This window comes from Zea mays, unplaced genomic scaffold (assembly GCF_902167145.1).
Source record: "Zea mays cultivar B73 unplaced genomic scaffold, Zm-B73-REFERENCE-NAM-5.0 scaffold_45, whole genome shotgun sequence".
Lineage (NCBI taxonomy): Eukaryota > Viridiplantae > Streptophyta > Magnoliopsida > Poales > Poaceae > Zea > Zea mays.
In genome coordinates, this window is record NW_023367091.1 from 86,714 (window position 1) to 110,110 (window position 23,397).

Below are 23,397 nucleotides of genomic sequence, written 5' to 3' on the forward strand. Positions count from 1 at the left end.
ATTCAAAAATTTCCCCTAATTGAGCACGCCGCGCATATTTTTTTACAGTAGCAGGATCAGAATAACTTACTCCATTAAGTTCGCCACCATAGAACTCCACCGTTACGCCTACTTGTTCAACACTATATTTGGATTCTGCTCTTCTAAAAGGAACGTCCGCTCTCACAATTCCCTCTTCATCTACCAAAACGACCGGAAATGTTTCAAAAAAAGTAGGCATACGACGTACAAAAAGCTCGCGTCCTTCTTTATCTCTAAAGACGGGATGTCCTAACCATCCAACAGCTATGCCATCCCCATTGTCCATTGAGCCTGCTCTGAATAATCCCCCCTTTGCCGGATTATTACCAATATAATCATAAAAGGCTAATTTTTCGGGAATTTTAGACCAAGCTTCTGATAAACTAAGATTTTCGGCTAACCCATCGCTAACTCTTCGATATATTTCTTGCTGAAAGTATCCCTGATCCCACTGATAACGAGTAGGCCCAAATAATTCGATTGGGGTAGTTGCTGATCCATACCACATAGTTCCGGCAACTACGAAAGCAGCAAAAAAAACAGCAGCGATACTACTGGAAAGTACAGTTTCAATATTGCCCATACGTAACCCTTTGTATAGACGTTGAGGCGGACGGACACTTAGATGGAATAGGCCCGCTAATATGCCCAAAGTACCCGCAGCAATATGATGCGAAGCTATTCCTCCCGGAACGAAAGGATCAAAACCTTCTGCACCCCACGCAGGATTTACAGCTTGTACTTTTCCAGTGAGTCCGTAAGGATCGGACACCCATATCCCAGGGCCATATAAACCCGTTACATGAAATGCACCAAAGCCAAAACAAGCCACCCCTGCAAGAAATAAATGAATTCCAAAGATCTTGGGCAAATCCAAAGAAGGTTTTCCCGTCCGCTCATCACAGAATATTTCTAGGTCCCAATATACCCAATGCCAGATAGCTGCCAAGAAACACAAGCCAGAAAACACAATATGCGCACCTGCCACACCTTCATAACTCCAAATACCCGGATTCGTTACAGTTCCTCCTGAAATACTCCAACCACCCCACGAATTCGTTATTCCTAAACGAGTCATGAAGGGGATGACGAACATACCTTGTCTCCACATTGGATCCAGAACAGGATCAGAGGGATCAAAAACCGCTAATTCGTATAAAGCCATCGAACCAGCCCAACCAGAAACTAGAGCTGTGTGCATTATATGCACCGAAAGCAATCGACCCGGATCATTCAATACGACAGTATGAACACGATACCAAGGCAAACCCATGGAAATACCCCTTTAGCAAAGAAAAATAGACACGATGTCGCTTTATTTTATCGCATTGGAAAAGACTATCCATACTTATTCTATGTACCTAACCCTTCTAGGGGATTCTATGTCAGAAAGCGTGAATATTTATTTCATTCCATTAAAAATAACAAGCCAATTCTGTTTGTAAGAAGAAAGAGAAGCAGATCTATTCTATACTCGATAAGTGCCAATATGCAATGGGTAGCTTGGGCTATTTGGAAAAACGAAGAATAGATCCTTCATCCCTCTTTGTTTATCATTCAAATCACGGATTCTTTTTTCTTTATTCAATCTGTTTTACCTTCCTTATATGTAGAATATTTCAATCTATGTATTAATAGAATCTATAGTATTCTTATAGAATAAGAAAAAAAAAATGAAGATAATAAACTGCGGATTCTTTCTTTCTCTTCCATTCTTACGTTTCCATATTAAAGTGTAGTTTTTTTACTTAAATTTAATAATATTAATCTAATATGCCCATTGGTGTTCCAAAAGTACCTTACCGGATTCCCGGAGATGAAGAAGCGACTTGGGTTGACTTATACAATGTTATGTATCGAGAAAGGACACTTTTTTTAGGTCAAGAGATTCGTTGCGAGATCACAAATCATATTACAGGTCTGATGGTATATCTCAGTATAGAAGATGGAAATAGCGATATTTTTTTGTTTATAAACTCCCCTGGCGGGTGGCTAATCTCAGGAATGGCGATTTTTGATACGATGCAAACGGTGACACCTGATATATATACAATATGCCTCGGAATAGCCGCGTCCATGGCCTCCTTCATTCTGCTTGGAGGAGAACCCACCAAGCGTATAGCATTCCCTCACGCTAGGATTATGCTTCACCAACCTGCTAGTGCTTATTATCGGGCAAGGACACCAGAATTTTTACTAGAAGTGGAAGAGTTACACAAAGTTCGCGAAATGATCACAAGGGTTTATGCACTAAGAACAGGCAAGCCTTTTTGGGTTGTATCCGAAGACATGGAAAGGGATGTTTTTATGTCAGCAGACGAAGCCAAAGCTTATGGACTTGTCGATATTGTAGGGGATGAAATGATTGACGAGCACTGCGATACTGATCCAGTGTGGTTTCCAGAAATGTTTAAGGATTGGTAGTGGGTGGATTTCTTGTAAATTTATCTCAAACCTAAATTCGGGTTTTATGCTATAGAAAATAGAAATACTTCATGATGATGAATCATCAGGTTAAGATCGATCTAAACCAATCCATTTTATATATACATACGACATGCCAACGGTTAAACAACTTATTAGAAATGCAAGACAGCCAATACGAAATGCTAGAAAATCGGCCGCGCTTAAGGGATGTCCTCAGCGTCGAGGAACATGTGCTAGGGTGTATGTGCGACTCGTTCAGATCATGAGTTCAAACAAATAATAAAATTTTTGAAGTATCCATGATCGGTACCAATGAATAGGATAGAGAAGCTCTATCCTAGATTTCTATGGTATATGGAATTTATGGTTTCCTTTGGTGCAAATCCAATCATCTAGATTGGAAGAAGCAATTCCCCCATTGGTAACAAATGGTTATCCATTAAGCGGAGGAAATAGTAATAAAAAGAAAAAGGCTTATGCTCCTTTATCTTAAAAGAACGGACTAAAGGGTCAGCTACTTAGCCAACTTTCATAATTAAATACCGTCACTGTATGAATAACTCTTATTGTGAAAAGAGTTATTTACTCTATAATGGATAGGTAGAGCCAAAGAATGTGAACTATACAAGTTCACAATACCTTTTGATGAAAGAAAGGGCTCCGGTGTATAGAGAGGGCCTCGCCGTTTAAAAGGGAACCATAAAAACGATGGAACCCACTGTTTTTTTAGTATCGTTAGAATTTGTTATTTCTATGCGAAATAACTAAATAGAATAAAAAATCGTGGTTGGGAAGGTTATAGTAGCAAAAGCCATTGGAATTAATATTTTATATATCGGAATAATCCGTTTAGTTATTAATGGGAAAAAAGAGGGTTAAAAGAAGAGAAATCATTAGTTATTCATTAAGGTTAATTTGATTCAATGACCAGAGTTCCGCGAGGATATATAGCTCGGAGACGACGAACAAAAATGCGTTCATTTGCCTCAAACTTTAGGGGGGCTCATTTAAGACTTAATCGAGTGATTACTCAACAAGTAAGAAGAGCTTTTGTTTCTTCTCATCGAGATAGAGGCAGGCAAAAGAGGGATTTTCGTCGTTTGTGGATCACTCGGATAAACGCAGCAACACGGGTATATAACGTATTCAATAGTTATAGTAAATTAATACACAATCTGTCCAAGAAGGAATTGATTCTTAATCGTAAAATGCTTGCACAAGTAGCTGTATCAAATCCAAATAATCTTTACACGATTTCCAATAAAATAAGGATCATCAATTAAAGGATAAAAAAGTAATATACAGGAATAATTAAAACCGAATTCCCGGAGAGGGAACTCCGGGAAGATACAATAAATTAAGATTAAGTGGTAGGAATCGACGAGCATGTTGCAATAAATAAAAAAACTATTTATTTTTTCCCATTTTTCTTTCTTATAACAAACACAAGAATCCAAATTGGATTACTTTACTTTATATATGAGTCTGAGTCTTTCGAATAAAACATCAACAATCGGAACTTAAGTTTCGATTGTTGTTTCTTAAATTCTGGTTGGAGTTTCTTAAGTTTCGATTGGAATTGAACTTTTGTGTTAATTGAGGAATATGTCTATTTTTTCTGTGTCTAGGACCAGTAATTATTGAAATTGCCTGGGCTTGAAATTGCTTCTCATTCTCATAGTTACGAAATGGTAAGAAAGATAAAATACGAGCCTGTTTTATAGCAAGAGTAATTAATCGTTGTTGTTTCAAGGTTAATCTATTTATTCGTCTAGATAATATTTTTCCTTGTTCACTAATAAATCGATTAATTAAACTCATGTTTCTATAATCAATTCGATCCCCCGGGCCTATTCGAGAACGCCTACGAAAAGGTTGTTTGGATTTACGAAAAGGTTGCTTAGATTTACGAAAAGGTTGTTTGAATTTACGAAAAGGTTGCTTAGATTTATGAAAAGTTTGTTTGGATTTACGAAAGGGTTGCTTAGATTTACGAAAAGGTTGTTTAGATATATACATGATTTATTCCTTATTTTAAAATTTGAAAAAAAAAAAATGGATTTCTTTCTTTTATTAATTTTTGATCCAGAACCAGAAGAAGTAGTCTTTCTTTGGTCCATATATTATTTGATTAAATCAAAATATACTATATAAATTGATTAAATCAAAATATACTATATAAAAATATAAAAAATCCAAATATATAAAAATAAAAACCCTCTATACATATGAAATAATATCTACCTAAAATCAGATGAGTTGATTTGTATTTAGTATTCTATCTATGTTCTATATATTTAATAAGAAGTTCTTACTCTTTCTGTTCTTTGGAAAAATCGAACACACGATGCTCCTATTTCTTTATTTCATTATGAGTGGTATGCTTGCGACAATAACGACAAAATTTTCTTAATTCTAATTGTCCGGGCGTATTGTGGCGATTCTTTTGAGTACTATATCTAGAAATCCCCGTCGATTCCTTATTGGTACCCTTTCGAACACAACTAATACATTCCAAAATAACTCGGATTCTAACATCTTTGCCCTTGGCCATGAACCTCCTTTCCTTTTTGGATCGACTTAACTTAATTCTTATACCTATTCTTTTATTCTTCTATTTTGGATCCAAAGAAAAGAAGAAGAATAAAATCCATAGAAGTTCCTAACTAAAAATGTGATTTCTAAAGATTTTGTTGTAATTCTTCGAATTATCGAACAAATCCAATCCAATAGAATACAAAATTTTTGAAATTCGTAAATTAAGTAATAAAACATAGAGAAATAATTAAAGAATACAATCCTTATCCATCTTTTCTTTCTTTTTGCTTCATATACTAAAAAAGAATTCAAAAAGGGGAAATTTTCGTCATGTCACGAAGAATTCTATCTCTCGCATAGGAATAACTAGAATTAAAAAAAAGGGAATGACAAAGCATCTGGGAATAAACGATTGATTTCTATCAATAAACCTGCTAAAGCCCCAAACCATAGAGTACTTAGCACGGGTGCTACAGAGAGATATGTTTTTATATCCCGCATTGAAAATCCTCCTTCCGTATTGGAATACATATATGATCAGATACTCTTGCCCAAGATCCTTTGTATTTCTTTTGTTTAGGCGAAATTCCTAACTAAAAAAACAAAATAAATATTATATATATATAGAATGAACCGTATAGACGAGATTTTCCTATCCCTAAAAAAGATGACCCCTTCTTCCTATACATTACTAAGGAATAGTAGTCTTTCTTTTATAGGTGAAATTTGACTGGATTTTAGTTTATACCCCTTCCTTGATTATATGAGACCAAAAACAAGAAATGACAAGAAAGTTCTATATGGATAAAGAAATAGAAGAAAATTACGATGTGGAAAACAAGAAAGGAATTGTGTACAATGGCATTGTACAACAATTTGGAAAAGGGATGTAGCGCAGCTTGGTAGCGCGTTTGTTTTGGGTACAAAATGTCACAGGTTCAAATCCTGTCATCCCTACCTATTAATTCTCTCTTCGTTATGGGCAGTAGTGGGGAGATCGATTAAAGTGGGTATAACTTGAATTTGTGGATACTATACGGACGTGAGACACGTTAGGAATAGAAAAGGATTTTCTTTTTTTTTTTGTTTTGAAAGCGCTCTTAGTTCAGTTTGGTAGAACGCGGGTCTCCAAAACCCGATGTCGTAGGTTCAAATCCTACAGAGCGTGATTCCATATATCTTATGTCGAAACTAAAATAACTTAAAAAAAAACAAAGTAGAATTGCAACTCCAATTTGACCTCCTCCAGACCAGAGAGGAGGTCAATCAAAAAAGAAATATTACTCAATCAAAGATCCAACTGATCCCCACGCCTGTATTGCAAATACGCAGTCACGAATAATCCCGCTAAAGTAATAGGAATTAGGCCTAAGACGATTCCAAATAGAAAAACTTCAATCATTTCGATTTGTTCGAGGGGATAAAAAAAGAGGTACGATCTATCTCTAAATAATAGTCTAAACTACCCACGAATCTCAATGACCAAGAAAAGAATTGGTAATTAGTGTGGAAAAGAGTCTAGAATACCAAGAATCCAAAAGAAAGATTCTTCTATTCAATTCATTTCAAATAAGACGTATCTTGTTCAAGCTAATAAATAGAGCTGGGGTTATAGTTAAAGCAGCCAGTAGAAAACCGAAATAACTAGTTATAGTAAGCATGAAGGGGTTCAATTCCATTTTTTTTACTACACTACATATGTTGGTAAAGCACTTACCTAAGTTTAAGTTATGGAAAATTCATAATTCATCGGTTATTTTAGATAATACTAAAAAACAAGATAGAGTGAGATACAGAAGTGTAAAAAAAAGAGAAAATCGATTCATCAGACGGAACATGAGTCCCTAATTCCGAATCAAGAGATTTGTTGTGGAATCTGTCAGTTAAGTAAACTAATAATATTAAGAACTAGATCATCTAACCCCATTGAAAAATGAAATTGGATTTTCGGGAGAATTTTGGAATAAAAGATAAATAAAGAATTGAATTTGAAAAAAAAAAAAAAAATTCTTTCTATTTCGGATTCGGATTATTTCTTTTTTAATAGGATGGATTTCATCCTCTTTTTGGAGCAAATTTTAACTCATTGTATTCCATATGGAATAAGAGGAGAAGAAAAGCATTCCACGACCCCCGAGGGGCCCCCTCAAAAAGGGAACTATTCCTAAAATTTACTTTTTTTTATTTATTTTTATTCGTTTTTTGAACCCCAACAAAAGTGGATTCAAAGTTACTTCAATTATCCTTTTCTTTTAAGTTCTTCTTGTAAAGTTCCATGCTTGCTGTTTGGTCAAGAAAATTAGACCTAATCCAACAAACAAGACAAGGATTGATTACGAATCTTGATTCTTCAAAGAATGTATTCCGTTTCTTTCATAACGGATTATCCGCTATTCGATTTTCTATTTATTAGATATTATTTTATGCTAACCAATTAAATTCCTTTAACTAAAAAGGGATCGATTTTGCATATACTTATCTTTGTATTGCGTCAATATGAGAATATCCTTCCTAAATTCTTTATCTTATTAATCATTAACTTAGATTTTCCCAAGATCTTGGCCGCTATTCCAAATTAAATTATTCTACTATTCCGAAGACAATGAAAATAAGTAGGACCCAAAAAATTGTGGGGTTCTATTGATGCCTTGAATAACATGTAATTTTCCTATAGACAAGGAACAAAAAAGAGAAAAAAGGAATTCTGTTTCGGGACCAAGCAAAACTGGATTGCTGTGCCATAGGAAGGATAGCTATACTAATTCGGTATACTCAAAATACACCTTTGGTACAAAATTGACAATCTCACAAGGATGAAATATCAGTAATTTTCTATTTACTGGTGGATCCCATCTTTTACGGAATCAATTCCTTTTTTGAATAAAAATTTTGGGAGCTCAGCATGTCTGGAAGCACGGGAGAACGTTCTTTTGCTGATATTATTACCAGTATTCGATACTGGGTTATTCATAGCATTACTATACCTTCCCTATTCATTGCGGGTTGGTTATTTGTCAGTACGGGTTTAGCTTATGACGTGTTTGGAAGTCCTCGACCAAACGAGTATTTCACGGAAAGCCGACAAGGAATTCCATTAATAACCGACCGTTTTGATTCTTTAGAACAACTAGATGAATTTAGTAGATCCTTTTAGGAGGCCCCCAATGACCATAGATCGAACCTATCCTATTTTTACAGTGCGATGGCTGGCTGTTCACGGATTAGCTGTACCCACGGTTTTTTTCTTGGGATCAATATCAGCAATGCAGTTCATCCAACGATAAACCAAATTCCAACTATAGAACTATGACACAATCAAACCCGAATGAACAAAATGTTGAATTGAATCGTACCAGTCTATACTGGGGTTTATTACTCATTTTTGTACTTGCTGTTTTATTTTCCAATTACTTCTTCAATTGAGAGAAAGAAAGAGAGTAGTAAGAATTCTCTTATCCCATTTGGAAGGATACCATCTTTATAACTATCCATGACTGTTTTTGTCTCTAGCATGACCACTTGAGAAAATGTGGAGGAAAGTAGGGGAAATGGCCGATACTACTGGAAGAATTCCTCTTTGGCTGATAGGTACTGTAACTGGTATTCTTGTGATTGGTTTAATAGGTGTTTTCTTTTACGGTTCGTATTCTGGATTGGGTTCATCTCTATAGTAATCGGAGGATCCAGATTGTAAACATGAAAAAGTAGGAACTTAGCGGGTCCTTACTCCCCTTTATCTGATTAGAGCGGAAAGGGCCCGCGGAATTCTTATTGTTATAACGCGGTTTTGTTCCATAATCTAGAAATTGGTTACCTATTTCTATTTGTAAAAATAACAAAGAGAAAACCTTTGCTCTGATGGTTGGAATCCCTCCATTTATTCTTTTGTTTGTTAATGATGTTAGTGAGTGAAGCAATCCATCGGTCGATTTAAAGCCCCCGCCTTTCGCCCATAAAATGGATTCACTCTTATGAAGCAACAAGAAAGAGGGGAGAGGATCCAGTATTTTATTCCATGAAGGAAGTATCCTGCAAATCGTTGATTTAGTTTAGAGTAATAAACTAATAAAACCTTAATCAAAACTACTCAACTAGCCTAAAAATCAAAACCACCCTTCCATGGGAGGGTATAGATTTTTTTTTACAAAATTTCTGTAAGTTCAAAGTTGAACTTAATTCAAAAAGTAAAGCAATTCTATTTGCTCACAAGAAATGTGTCCCCCGCCATACCTTCTTTCCCTCTGTTTGTCCACTACCGCGCCCGAACCTAAGCAAAGGAAGTCCAAAAGACAGACCCGAATAAAGAATAAATAGTAATCTTTGACAAAACAAATAAGAAGAAAAATGATTCTTACTTCGATACAAGAAGAATCGACACAAGAAAAAGGCAAAAAAGCCTTTTTCTTGTGCCCAATAGAGGATTAAGAAGACCCACAATTCCTCCTAAAAGGACTTGTTCCTTTTATTGTTCTCGTCTTTGCCTTGGATCCTCTTCTTTTGCATGAGATAGAAATAAGGAATTCCAGAAATCGAGGCTTTTTTCTCACTTGATGGTAAGAAATCCCAGGATCTAGAAATTCATTTCGTACAATTGAACCTTTTCAAACTGTTTCTTTTTGAGAACCAAAAAAACTTGTGCCAAAATAACAGATGCGAAGAAAAACAAAAGGCCTTGGACGCGCAATGGATCCTGAAGCACTATTTCTGCATCCCCCTGACCAAACCCTCCTACATTAGGATTGCTTGTTAATGGTTGATCAAGCTTGATTGATTCCCCCTCTGAAACAAGAAGTTCTGGCCCGGGAGGTATAATATCAATCACTTGGCGTCCATCCGATGCATCCACTATGGATATTTCATATCCCCCCTTTTCTTTACGTAGTATTTTTTTTACTATACCTGTTGACGTAGCATTATAGACCGTATTGTTACTCTTGCTACCGTCAGGATAGATCTGTCCCCTTCCTCGGTTTCCCCCTACATATATGGGATATTTTAAGAAATGAACGTCTTTTTTTGTAGCGGGATCGGGGGAAAGAATGGGAAAGACAATTTCACTATATTTCTTACCGGGAACAGGGCCTATCACAAGAATATTTTTTTTATTGGGACGATAACTCTGAAAAGAGAGATTTCCTATCTTTTCTTTCAACTCAGGAGAAATACGGTCGGGCGGCGCTAATTCGAATCCCTCGGGCAAAATAAGAACAGCACCCACATTCAACCCTCCCTTTTTACCATTAGCAAGAACTTGTTTCAGCTGCATATCATAAGGAATTCGAAGAACTGCTTCAAATACAGTATCAGGAAGCACTGCTTGGGGAACTTCAATATCCACAGGCTTATTAGCTAAATGGCAATTGGCACATACAATTCGTCCAGTTGCTTCCCGCGGGTTTTCATAACCCTGCTGCGCAAAAATGGGATATGCGTTTGAAATAGATGTGCGAGTTATTACGTATATCATGATCGATACAGAAATCGATCGAATCATCTGTTCCTTTAACCAAGAAAAAGTTTTTCTATTTTCCATGTCCAATCGCGGATCCCGGAATTTCTACAATAAATTAGATAGGTAGCTAAGCTAATCTAGTTCCCTATACACGAGTCTGTTGTCATTCTACTGCAATAGTTGTACTAGAATGATGAATACCTTGAGCAGGTAGAAATAGAAAGAATTTTGTTAAAAAGGAAAAGGGCTTTCTTTCTATTTCTAAAGGAAGAAAAGAAATATGCTAATTTGATTAATATTAGGAAATGAAATGAGTGAGTTTATGCTTCACTAATTGAATGATAAATGACTACAAGTGAAGGAGATAGACGGTTTAAACAAAAAAAGACCCAAAATTTCAAACACGTGTCTAGAATCACAGGAAAACTACAAACAAAAATAGTGAAAATTAGCTCGTTAGGAGCCCATCCAAGATTGTTGTAGACCCAACGAATTAGTAGTTCCCAACCGCGGGTAGAGTGAAATCCAACAAAAAAATCAGTAACTAAAAGAATAAAAAAAGCTTTTATTGAATCATTTAAGTTATAGAAAAATTCCTGAACCCAAGAATTCAAAATGACAAGTTCTTCTTTACCCAGAAAAAAAGAACCACTTAGAATAGCCAAACAGATTATATTTGTTGAGAAATGCAAAATGATATGGAGATGATCCTCATTATCTATTTTGGCCAATTGTATTATTTCCTTGTGTATTCCTATAGGAAGTTTTTGTACATGTGTCTTCGGTTTCTCTTTTATCATTTCGTCCAAGAGAAAAAGTTCCTCTAATTCTATGAATCCTTCTAGAATCCTTTTCTCTTGAATATCAGTTAAGAAAGTTTCGGATTGCCTGGTATTCCACCAATTCTTAATCCAAAGTTCCAGACATTTGTTAAAAGAGAAAGAGACTCCCCAGGGCAAAAGTACGATAAATACAAGATATAAGAAAGAAGGCAATGCTTTCTTTTTTTTCATTTTTGATCTGTAAGCTGAATATATATGATATTTCTTTTCTTTGAAGCAAAAATTCTATAACAAGGTTTGAGACCTTGTGTTTGTATCTATTTCTCTTTTTGTATACTAGTGGAATTTCATTGTATTGGGTTCTTTCTTAGATCTAAATGGAGTGGAATAGAGAAATAAAAAAAGGCCTTTCGTATAAAAATGGAAGAATAGTATGCCATATATCTCACTTGGACAAAACAAATTCGAAGCAATTTTCTCTTATCCTCGTTTGTTCCTTCCTTTACTTTAGATAAATACTCGAAAATCCCCTTACAATTGCAAAAAATTGCAATTGGTACTCAAAATACTTCAATTGGTACACGCAAGAAATAGGCCAATTCGGCAGCTTTTTGTTCAATTTCTCGTGGAGTAAAAAACTTCTCATCAGTACGAGTCAAGGGAATGACCCCCTGGCCCCGGATTTCCATATAAAGGATACGACGAGGATAAAGACCCTCTTTAACCTGAATTCTAATTGATTGGATATCCCGCACAAGGAATTGAAGGAAGATGCGACGTTTTATTCCAGGGAATCCCCAACGAAAAATGCACACTATTCCCTCTTTTCTATCGAATCGGTCATAACCACTGCCTACATTCCATAAAATAGTGCACCACAAATAGGAGCTAATGAATAGGCCCGCGATTCCGTAGAAAGACATCACGACCCCCTGTGGAAAAAAAAGAATTTGTTGAGATGGAAGTACAGATATCATATTCTTACCAAGATAACTGGAAGCCCCAACCGCTAAGAATCCTAATGAACCTAGAAAAAGAATACAGGCCCAGAAAAAATTACCTCTTTTTCGAGAACCTTTTAGAAGTTCTATCCATATGTGTTCTGATCGCCAATTCATATTAGATATACTAAATCCAGTAGCGGTCAATTGAAATTGAGAGAATAAGCTAAATGATTTTTACTTTACTTTTTTTGATTCTGAAATAGCCTTCAGTAGCTAGTACTCCTGTGAAATAATTGGTTAGATACATTGACTTTCTATTCAAAAAAAATTAGTGGATCCACTTAAAAAAAAAAACTCGCTATAGTCGGCTACGCATATGCATGCATTTATGCTCGTAGCTTATATCTGCATCCATAGACGTTTTTCATTTGTGTGTAGAAAGAGCTACATACCCTATCATATTATAGTACTTACACAAAAAAATATCTGTATTATGATCCTGGAAATACATTGAGAAAATTTGGCCCCGTCGTTTCTAGACAATCTTATTTTTCTGCACATAAAGAAATAAGGAAGTCATTGCAATTGCCGGAAATACTAAGCCTACTAAAGGTACGAAAATAGAGGGTAAGTTAAAATCTGTCATAGAATATGTGTCTCAATTCAAATTTACTATTTCTATCTATTCGAAATATATCTTAAGATTCTTATGATATAATTAAGTATATCTATTATAAGGAATATTGACTATTGTATTTTTTAGTTTACAAAATAAAGATTTTTTATAGATATAGAATAAAAAAGTATTCTATAAAATAAATGAATGGAATTGATAATAAGAAAATTGCAAAAAAGGGGAACTCAAAAGGGGAACTCATTAAAATAAAATATTTTATTTTTCTTTTCCCATTCTCATCGCCTTTCTATCCTTCTAATCGAACTTGAAATTGGATTCAAAAGAAAGCTATTGTGAAAATAAAAGAAATACCTCTTTCAGAATACCCTTTAATTTAAAAAGTAGAAGTGGAATAGAATACCCAGTTGAAGGGTAATGATCATACGTCTGTAATGCATTGTATGTCCCAGAATAGGTCCCATTCTTCTACCCTTTCCGGGTAGTCGATGGCTATTCACAGCTACTACCTTAACACCAAAGAAGAGTTCGACCCAATGCTTTATTTCTGTCTTAGTGAATCCCGATTCGACATTAAAAGTATATTGATTCTTTCCCAATAAACGAAGACTCTTTTCTGTAAATACTGCGTATTTGATTCCATTATCGTACGATAATACTATATTTTGATTTATATTTGTTTATTGTATTATACCTTTCTATATTCTAGATATATAGAATAGAAGAATCTCGATTTGTCAAGTCTCATGATCGTATCAAGATCTATTTCAATTCGGCTCAGTCTTTTTTTTTTTTAGAAAAGATTGAGCCGAATTGAATTGCAATCAATTAGAGGAATAAAGAAGAATTACTGCATTTCTTAACTTATTTTTTCTCTTTCTATTTTGCTTTTTTTTTTATTTTATATGGTATCCATCGCTTTGAAACCATCAAATTTGATCTCCTTCCATATTTCACAAGCTGCGGCTAGTTCAGCACTCCATTTGCAAGCTGCTTTGATAATTTCATTACCTTCACGAGCAAGATCGCGCCCTTCGTTACGAGCTTGTACACAGGCTTCTAAAGCCACACGATTAGCTGCTGCACCAGGTGCATTTCCCCAAGGATGTCCTAAAGTTCCTCCACCAAATTGTAATACGGAATCATCTCCAAAGATTTCGGTCAGAGCTGGCATATGCCAAACATGAATACCCCCAGAAGCCACCGGTATAACACCTGGCATGGATACCCAGTCCTGAGTGAAAAAGATACCGCGAGAACGATCTTTTTCAATAAAATCATCGCGCAATAAATCAACAAAACCTAAAGTTATTTCGCGTTCCCCTTCTAACTTACCTACTACTGTACCGGAGTGGATATGATCTCCCCCCGACATACGCAATGCTTTAGCTAATACACGGAAATGCATACCATGATTTTTCTGTCTATCAATAACTGCATGCATTGCTCGGTGAATGTGAAGAAGTAGGCCGTTGTCGCGGCAATAATGAGACAAAGTAGTATTTGCGGTGAATCCTCCTGTTAAGTAGTCATGCATTACAATAGGAACCCCTAATTCCCTTGCAAATACAGCTCTCTTAATCATTTCTTCGCATGTACCTGCAGTCGCATTCAAGTAATGCCCCTTGATTTCACCAGTTTCGGCTTGTGCTTTATAAATTGCTTCGGCACAAAAGACAAAACGGTCTCTCCAGCGCATAAATGGTTGTGAGTTTACGTTTTCATCATCTTTGGTAAAATCAAGTCCACCGCGTAGACACTCATAACACGCTCTACCGTAATTTTTTGCGGATAATCCCAATTTTGGTTTAATAGTACATCCCAATAAAGGACGACCGTACTTGTTCAACTTATCCCTTTCAACTTGGATACCGTGAGGCGGACCTTGGAAAGTTTTTGAATAAGCAGGGGGAATTCGTAGATCCTCCAAACGTAGAGCGCGTAAGGCTTTGAAACCAAATACGTTACCCACAATGGAAGTAAACATGTTAGTAACAGAACCCTCTTCAAATAGGTCTAATGGATAAGCTACATAACAGATATATTGATCTGGGTCCCCAGGAACGGGCTCGATGTGATAGCATCGTCCTTTGTAACGATCAAGACTGGTAAGTCCATCAGTCCAAACAGTTGTCCATGTACCAGTAGAAGATTCCGCAGCTACTGCAGCTCCTGCTTCTTCAGGCGGAACCCCGAGCTGAGGAGTTACTCGGAATGCTGCCAAGATATCAGTATCCTTGGTTTCGTACTCCGGGGTGTAGTAAGTCAATTTATAATCCTTAACACCAGCTTTAAATCCAACACTTGCTTTAGTTTCTGTTTGTGGTGACATAAGTCCCTCCCTACAACTCATGAATTAAGAATTCTCACAACGACAGGGTCTACTCGATATGGATTAGGCGTAAATGAAACCTTTGCAAAAATCTAAAAAAAAAGATATTTAATTAATATCAACTCATTAAATAAAAAAAGGAGTATGCTTAAGTTAATGAATATGTTTCATTCATATATAATGTGTACACCCTGTGTACGTTCTATCCTATAGGAATTTTACTATAGGAATTCGATAGGAAGGAATTCGATAGGAATTGAGTTGTTGTTATGGTAAGTTAACACGGTTCGTTATTAAACCGTGGATTTGATTCACCAAATCCATCATTATTGTATACTCTTTGATAGATATAGCGCAACCCAAACCCTAATCTTTATTTTACAATTTTTAAAGTTCTTCCCCTTTGATATTTTGAATCTAAATACCTAAATACTAAGAAAATTCTCTGTTGACAGCAATCTATGCTTCACAGTAGTATATATTTTGTATATCGAAGTCCTAGATAGGAAAGTAGAGTAGGCACAGATCCTTCACAAAAGGCGAAATTTATATGAAAAAAATGGATTGAACTTTCCAACGGATTCATTCCATAAGTAAACGATTGAATGGGATTCGCTTGGGCAACGAAATCAAGTGCGAGTCCCCTTTTCTTTTTTATTGAATTAACTAATTCATTTCCTTTTGACTTTTGGATTTTTGGATATTTTTTTTGATTTGGCATTATTCAACAAGAAAAAAAATTTCGACAAATTCCTTTTTTTTTGAAAATTATGTGATAATTATGAGAACCAATCCTACTACTTCGCGTCCCGGGATTTCCACAATTGAAGAAAAAAGCGTAGGGCGTATTGATCAAATTATTGGACCCGTGCTGGATATCACTTTTCCCCCGGGCAAGTTGCCTTATATTTATAATGCTTTGATAGTCAAGAGTCGAGACACTGCCGATAAGCAAATTAATGTGACTTGTGAGGTACAACAATTATTAGGAAATAATCGAGTTAGAGCTGTGGCTATGAGTGCTACAGAGGGGTTGATGAGAGGAATGGAAGTGATTGACACGGGAACTCCTCTCAGTGTTCCAGTCGGTGGAGCTACTCTCGGACGAATTTTTAACGTTCTTGGGGAGCCTATTGACAATTTGGGTCCTGTGGATACTAGTGCAACATTTCCTATTCATAGATCTGCGCCTGCCTTTATCGAGTTAGATACGAAATTATCTATCTTTGAAACAGGTATTAAGGTGGTCGATCTTTTAGCTCCCTATCGACGTGGAGGAAAAATCGGACTGTTTGGGGGGGCAGGAGTAGGTAAAACAGTACTCATCATGGAATTAATCAATAACATTGCTAAAGCTCATGGAGGCGTATCCGTATTTGGCGGAGTAGGGGAACGGACTCGTGAAGGAAATGATCTTTATATGGAAATGAAGGAATCCGGAGTAATTAATGAAAAAAATATTGAGGAATCAAAGGTAGCTCTAGTCTATGGCCAAATGAATGAACCGCCGGGAGCTCGTATGAGAGTTGGTTTAACTGCCCTAACTATGGCAGAATATTTCCGAGATGTTAATAAGCAAGACGTGCTTTTATTCATCGATAATATCTTTCGTTTTGTTCAAGCAGGATCGGAAGTATCCGCCTTATTAGGCAGAATGCCCTCCGCAGTGGGTTATCAACCTACCCTTAGTACAGAAATGGGTTCTTTGCAAGAAAGAATTACTTCTACCAAAAAGGGATCTATAACTTCGATCCAAGCAGTTTATGTACCTGCAGACGATTTGACCGACCCTGCTCCTGCCACAACATTTGCACATTTGGACGCTACTACCGTACTTTCCAGAGGATTAGCTTCCAAGGGTATTTATCCCGCAGTGGATCCTTTAGATTCAACCTCAACTATGTTACAGCCTCGGATTGTTGGCAACGAACATTATGAAACTGCGCAAAGAGTTAAGGAAACTTTACAACGTTACAAAGAACTTCAGGACATTATCGCAATTCTTGGATTGGATGAATTATCGGAGGAGGATCGTTTAACTGTAGCAAGAGCACGAAAAATCGAGCGGTTCTTATCACAACCGTTCTTTGTGGCAGAAGTTTTTACCGGTTCTCCAGGAAAGTATGTTGGTCTTGCAGAAACAATTAGGGGATTTCAACTAATCCTTTCCGGAGAATTAGACGGCCTACCCGAACAGGCTTTTTATTTAGTGGGGAACATCGATGAAGCTAGCACGAAAGCTATAAACTTAGAAGAGGAGAGCAAATTGAAGAAATGAAATTAAATCTTTATGTACTGACTCCTAAACGAATTATTTGGGATTGTGAAGTGAAAGAAATCATTTTATCTACTAATAGTGGCCAAATTGGTGTATTACCAAACCACGCCCCCATTAACACAGCTGTAGATATGGGTCCTTTGAGAATACGCCTCCTGAACGACCAATGGTTAACGGCGGTTCTGTGGAGTGGTTTTGCAAGAATAGTTAATAATGAGATCATCATTTTAGGAAATGATGCAGAACTGGGTAGTGACATTGATCCAGAAGAAGCTCAACAGGCACTTGAAATAGCCGAAGCTAACTTGAGTAAAGCTGAAGGTACGAAAGAATTGGTTGAAGCGAAGCTAGCTCTCAGACGAGCTAGGATACGAGTCGAGGCTGTCAATTGGATTCCCCCATCCAATTGAAGACAATCCAAAGATTTCGTTGATACAAAGAAAAAGGAAAGAAGGGTAGAAAAAGTTATTAGATAGCGAAGCGAAGTAAGTCCAATGCTATCTAGTAATTTTTCTACCTACCTACCTACTATTGGATTTGAACCAATGACTCCCGCCGTATGAAAGCAATACTCTAACCACTGAGTTAAGTAGGCAATTTATCACCACAAAAGAAGCCCCATTACTTCGATCGATTATAGATTGAATCCTTTTTATAAGCAATACCGCTCCGTTATTGGTATGTTTATGTTATATAGTAAACGGATCAAAGGGATATCCTCTGGCATTAGAGAATATTCATCTTGACAAGAAATTATCTATATGTTAAGATATCTCTGACAAGGGCTATAGCTCAGTTCGGTAGAGCAACTCGTTTACACGTGCGCCAATGCTTTTCAAGGGAACTTTTTATGCAATGAACATAATTGACCTTGTTGCAAAATCAATGTCTTACTTCATGGATTCGAAAGAATAGAAGAACAGTAGCCTGACAATGACAAACAGCTGGTTCAGTCCGATTCAGGTGCCAATTAAGGTGCTTACTCAAATAGAACTCCTATTGATTTGCTAGTTGATAAGGTAAATATCCAGCCCACTCAATGCTAGGCGTAATGAGGATAAGGGCCTCCAAAAAACTTCTTTTCGTTCTATGAACTTTAAGGTGTATGAAGTCTCATAGTAAACTCTTGCAGCGGAACGATAGAGACTCCATTTCACTTAGGTTGATTTAATTTAGGCCGGAGGCAGACCTAAGTCAAGGTAATCCTCCTTTGAAACACTTTGGTATTGTTCCTAGATAGATCATAAGACAAATAATCAATCAGAGCACAGGGAGCCATCTTATTATCTTTCCCTAAAGAAAAACTATGGCGAATTAACTGATCTTTACATTAGTTGATGAAAGAGCCCAATGCAGAAAAATGCATGTTGGGTCTTTGAAACAGTTCGAATCATTTCGATAATAATCTGTTTGATCTGTTTTACCGAGAAGGTCTACGGTTCGAATCCGTATAGCCCTAATATATACGTCTTTTTTCCATTTTAGGATGGATATCTTATGTTTCCTTTAGTATAGTTTTCTTTTCCTTATTTAGTACTTGTTTATAGACTCGACGGTCGATTGCGCCATAGAATAGAGATAAAAGCATTACCATAGGCTCATTCATCGAAACGCAAATCAGAGAGACAGGAAAAGAAAAAAGAATTTTGATCAAATCAATAGAAGGAAGGATCCCTTACCTGATTTGAATTTCATCCTCCTTTAAATAGGATATGCTCTAAGTCTTCCCATACTTTCCTATAATGACTGCAACGATTTTCTCCATTTTGCGAATTCCTATTTTATTTGAAGTATATTACTATCATATACATTATCTAAATCGATCCACTTTAAATAAAATAGAAAAAATCGAAAGAAAAAAAAAAAGAAAGAGTAAATAATAAAACAGGATATTCTGTTTCATAATTCTGAAATAGAGTTCTTTTTTTTAGTATTACTCCTCATTAGGATGTATATATTAATCATCCTATTTTAATATATATTAATCATCCTATTTTAATTAGGTTCTAATCCAATTAGTAGTAAGTATTTTCTTTTTTATTTAATAGTCTCTGACTATCATTAAATAAAGGGTAGAGCAATTCTTTTTTCTAGAGATTCTAGAGAAAGTGAGACAAAGTGAAGCGAAAGAGTTTTCTTTGTATAAGAATTAGGTCTATATCATATCTAAATAGAAGGGAAATCAAAAAGAAGGGAAGTGGGGATTACATTGGATGAATCCTTAAGGAAGACATATCACAAAAGAAATAAAGGCTAAAGTAAGCGCTCCTTGCCTTTGGTTTGAGCAAAACAGATTCTTGTTTCACCGAGGAAAAGAGAGAAGTTCTGGATAAATTGACAATGTCAACTTGAATTGACTAATTCAGTTCCGCCTATTCCACATTAATGGGAGTACATTTATGTTTCTGCTTCACGAATATGATATTTTTTGGACATTTCTAATAATAGCAAGCCTTATTCCTATTTTGGTATTTTGGATTTCAGGACTTTTAGCCCCGGTTAGTGAAGGACCAGAGAAGCTTTCTAGTTATGAATCGGGTATAGAACCCATGGGGGGGGCTTGGTTACAATTCCGAATACGCTATTACATGTTTGCGCTAGTTTTTGTTGTTTTTGATGTGGAAACAGTCTTTCTCTACCCTTGGGCAATGAGTTTCGACGTATTGGGTGTATCCGTTTTTATCGAAGCTTTCATTTTTGTGCTTATCCTAGTTGTTGGTTTAGTTTATGCATGGCGAAAAGGAGCCTTGGAATGGTCTTAACTGAATATTCAGAAAAAAAAAAAAAAGAAGGAAAAGATTCCATTGAGACAATTATGAGTTTGATTGAGTTTCCGTTACTCGACCAAACAAGTTCCAATTCCGTTATTTCAACTACACCAAACGATCTTTCAAATTGGTCAAGACTCTCAAGTTTATGGCCCCTTCTATATGGTACCAGTTGTTGTTTCATTGAATTTGCTTCATTAATAGGCTCACGATTCGACTTTGATCGTTATGGATTGGTACCAAGATCAAGTCCTAGACAAGCGGACCTAATTTTAACAGCTGGTACGGTAACAATGAAAATGGCTCCATCTTTAGTGCGATTATATGAGCAAATGCCTGAACCGAAATACGTCATTGCTATGGGAGCCTGTACTATTACAGGGGGCATGTTCAGTACAGATTCCTATAGTACTGTTCGAGGAGTTGATAAGTTAATTCCTGTGGACGTCTACCTGCCGGGTTGCCCGCCTAAACCAGAGGCTGTTATAGATGCCCTAACAAAACTTCGTAAGAAGATAGCGCGAGAAATAATTGAGGATCGAACTCTATGTCAAAGTCAAAAGAAAAATAGATCTTTTACTACCCGTCACAAACTTTATGTTCGGCGCAGTACTCACACTGGAACTTACGAACAAGAATTGCTCTATCAATCACCATCTACTTTAGATATATCTTCTGAAACTTTTTTCAAATCCAAAAGTTCAGTATCTTCCTACAAATTAGTGAATTAGGAGGGGTTCTTTTGTGCAGAAAAAGAAAGAAAAGAGCAGTACAATCTTTCAAACTTGCATTTGAAATGTGAAATATTTATACAAAGGGGGAGAGATCAAGACAATGCAGCAGGGTTGGTTATCTAATTGGCTAGTTAAACATGACGTGGTTCATAGGTCTTTGGGCTTCGATCATCGAGGAGTAGAGACTTTACAAATAAAAGCGGGGGATTGGGATTCCATTGCTGTCATTTTATATGTATATGGTTACAATTATTTACGTTCCCAATGTGCTTATGACGTAGCACCCGGTGGATCTTTAGCTAGCGTGTATCATCTTACGAGAATACAGTATGGTATAGATAACCCAGAAGAGGTATGCATAAAAGTCTTTGCCCAAAAGGATAATCCTAGAATCCCGTCTGTTTTCTGGGTTTGGAGAAGTGCCGATTTTCAAGAACGCGAATCTTATGATATGGTGGGAATTTCTTATGATAATCATCCACGTCTTAAACGTATCTTAATGCCTGAAAGTTGGATAGGCTGGCCCTTACGTAAGGACTATATAACCCCCAATTTCTATGAAATACAAGATGCTCATTGAGTGATAATAAATTCATGTTCACTTATACAACACAATTCCAGATTTTATTCAAGTCAAGGAATATTTTGACGTTCTGTTCCTAGACGAAACGAAATACTTAGAATATAATATTCTAATTAATTCCTATTATACAAAAAGGTCCAGATAGACTGAACAAAAAGGGCTTCATTTCTATTTTCCAATTTGGAAAATCACATATTTGTTTCCTTCGTATGAACAGAAAAATACAATGACTCAAAGAAGTTCCTACCACGAACTTTGTACCGCGCATATTACTTAGAACAACTGGGAAAGTAGGATAAGCAAGAATAAAAAAAAATATATTCTTCGGAATAGCGGTATACAAAATTAATAAGAAATGCAAAATGAAGAAAAGGGCACCTAATCTCACCTCTTTCTATACCATAAAGAACCAGAGATTTAAACCCTTTTTTTAAAAGAAAAAGAAGTGTTTAGAGATTTATCTACTTACTCTAGAGATTTATCTACTTACTCTAGACTAAAGACTAAGTAGATTTTTAATAAATATTTACCCCAATCCATCTCAAAATATTTGTATCAATATCTATTCAGTAGATCCTTTTTTTCTGTGCCAGGAACCAGATTTGAACTGGTGACACGAGGATTTTCAGTCCTCTGCTCTACCAACTGAGCTATCCTGACCCTTTCTTGTGCATCATCTTAGTAAAGTATTTGCATCTATGTCAATTAAAGGGACTAAAAAATCAATAAAGTATTCCATTCAAAATTAGGAAATGGGGAGGGGTAGTCCTATGCATTGTGGATGGCTTACTTAATAATACTTAAAAAAAACGAATTAATAATCGAGATTCCTTGCCGATACTCTACTCTAATAAATAAAAAAGAAATAAAAAAGAAATCATCTATTTAATGAATAGCATAAGATTCATTGAGTTCTTGTCGCACTCCTTTGTGAAAGAGTAGAATGAGAAAGCTAGTGAATCTTAAACCCATTGATAAAAGAAAAAAAGGATAACAACTATGGTTAGGGAATAAAAGAGGGTTTGGGGATAGAGGGACTTGAACCCTCACGACTTATAAAGTCGACGGATTTTCCTTTTACTAGAAATTTCATTGTTGTCAGTATTGACATGTAGAATGGGACTCTCTCTTTATCCTCGTCCGATTAATCCACTTTTAAAAATTAAAAGATCTCGAAAACAATGAATTGAAGGATTTGATTACTCAATATTTGATTGGAATAGATTCACAATAATTCTAAAAAAAAATTATGAATTTTCTATTTCATAATCATTCCTAATTTCATTCTAAAAATAAAATAAAGAACCTATATTATAATATGGGTTCTGTGATTAATCGTTATTACTTCGATTCGTTAGAACAGCTTCCATTGAGTCTCTGCACCTATCCTTTTCCTTTGGGTTCTAGTTTGAGAACCACTTGTTTTTCAAAAAAGGGATTTGGCTCAGGATTGCCCATTTTTCATTCCAGGGTTTCTCTGAATTTGGAAGTTACCACTTAGCAGGTTTCCATACCAAGGCTCAATACAATCAAGTCCGTAGCGTCTACCGATTTCGCCATATCCCCATTTTACTTTTCTTTGAAACCAGGATTCCTTGTATAATTTAATCCATCTCTTAGTTTTTTTTGAATCATTGAATTCATTATTCGACGTAGTCTAGCAACTCATCTCTATTTGAGACACCCCGCTCGCTTATTGCAATTCAGAATTGCATTGATTTTATCGTTGATATATTTGCAATTCAATCGGAATGAATATATCCAAAAGTTTTTCTCTCTCCCGCCTCCCTCCTTCCTTTTTTAGAGTATTCCAAATCATACTATAACGCTTGATATTCATTCTTTTTTTCTAAACTGAATTAGAAATTTCATTTGCTATGATTCTATCTTCTCCTTAGTGAACT

The 23,397-nt window shown here is 36.0% G+C and overlaps 4 protein-coding genes and 3 non-coding genes across 7 annotated transcripts in view; 5 read left to right on the forward strand and 2 right to left on the reverse strand.

Annotated features, from left to right (window-relative positions):
* The window catches only part of LOC109943316 (NAD(P)H-quinone oxidoreductase subunit 2 A, chloroplastic), a 29,213-nt gene extending 19,847 nt beyond the window's left edge, over positions 1-9,366 (forward strand). The window contains exon 1 of the mRNA XM_020546264.3: positions 1-9,366. This exon is cut by the window's left edge and continues 19,847 nt beyond it. The gene's annotated coding sequence lies outside the window, so the exon portion shown is untranslated.
* The window catches only part of LOC118471911 (NAD(P)H-quinone oxidoreductase subunit 2 A, chloroplastic-like), a 29,149-nt gene extending 18,167 nt beyond the window's left edge, over positions 1-10,982 (forward strand). Inside the window, exon 2 of the mRNA XM_035963860.1 lies at positions 1-10,982. This exon is cut by the window's left edge and continues 18,046 nt beyond it. The gene's annotated coding sequence lies outside the window, so the exon portion shown is untranslated.
* TRNAP-UGG (transfer RNA proline (anticodon UGG)) lies at positions 5,870-5,943 on the forward strand. The gene has a single exon. It is a non-coding gene; the product is annotated as a tRNA-Pro (tRNA).
* Positions 6,061-19,538, reverse strand: LOC103643185 (ribulose bisphosphate carboxylase large chain-like). Its single transcript, XM_035963854.1, has 2 exons — positions 9,342-19,538; positions 6,061-9,253 (listed from the first exon to the last, which is right to left on the reverse strand). Exon 1 carries the CDS (start codon positions 15,149-15,151, stop codon positions 13,700-13,702), a length of 1,452 nt encoding a protein of 483 aa, XP_035819747.1. The 5' UTR covers positions 15,152-19,538; the 3' UTR covers positions 6,061-9,253; positions 9,342-13,699.
* On the forward strand, positions 6,081-6,154 carry TRNAW-CCA (transfer RNA tryptophan (anticodon CCA)). Its single transcript has one exon. It is a non-coding gene; the product is annotated as a tRNA-Trp (tRNA).
* LOC118475435 (ATP synthase subunit beta, chloroplastic) lies at positions 15,881-20,922 on the forward strand. The gene has a single exon (XM_035963853.1). It carries the CDS (start codon positions 15,912-15,914, stop codon positions 17,406-17,408), a length of 1,497 nt encoding a protein of 498 aa, XP_035819746.1. The 5' UTR covers positions 15,881-15,911; the 3' UTR covers positions 17,409-20,922.
* Positions 20,923-22,080: 1,158 nt separating this feature from the next.
* Positions 22,081-22,153, reverse strand: TRNAF-GAA (transfer RNA phenylalanine (anticodon GAA)). Its single transcript has one exon. It is a non-coding gene; the product is annotated as a tRNA-Phe (tRNA).
* Between the last annotated feature and the right edge of the window lie 1,244 nt (positions 22,154-23,397).

Coding starts and splice junctions, on each gene's coding strand:
- LOC103643185 (XM_035963854.1), bottom strand. CDS start 15,151: ATGAGTTGTAGGGAGGGACTTATGTCACCACAAACAGAAACTAAAGCA.
- LOC118475435 (XM_035963853.1), top strand. CDS start 15,912: ATGAGAACCAATCCTACTACTTCGCGTCCCGGGATTTCCACAATTGAA.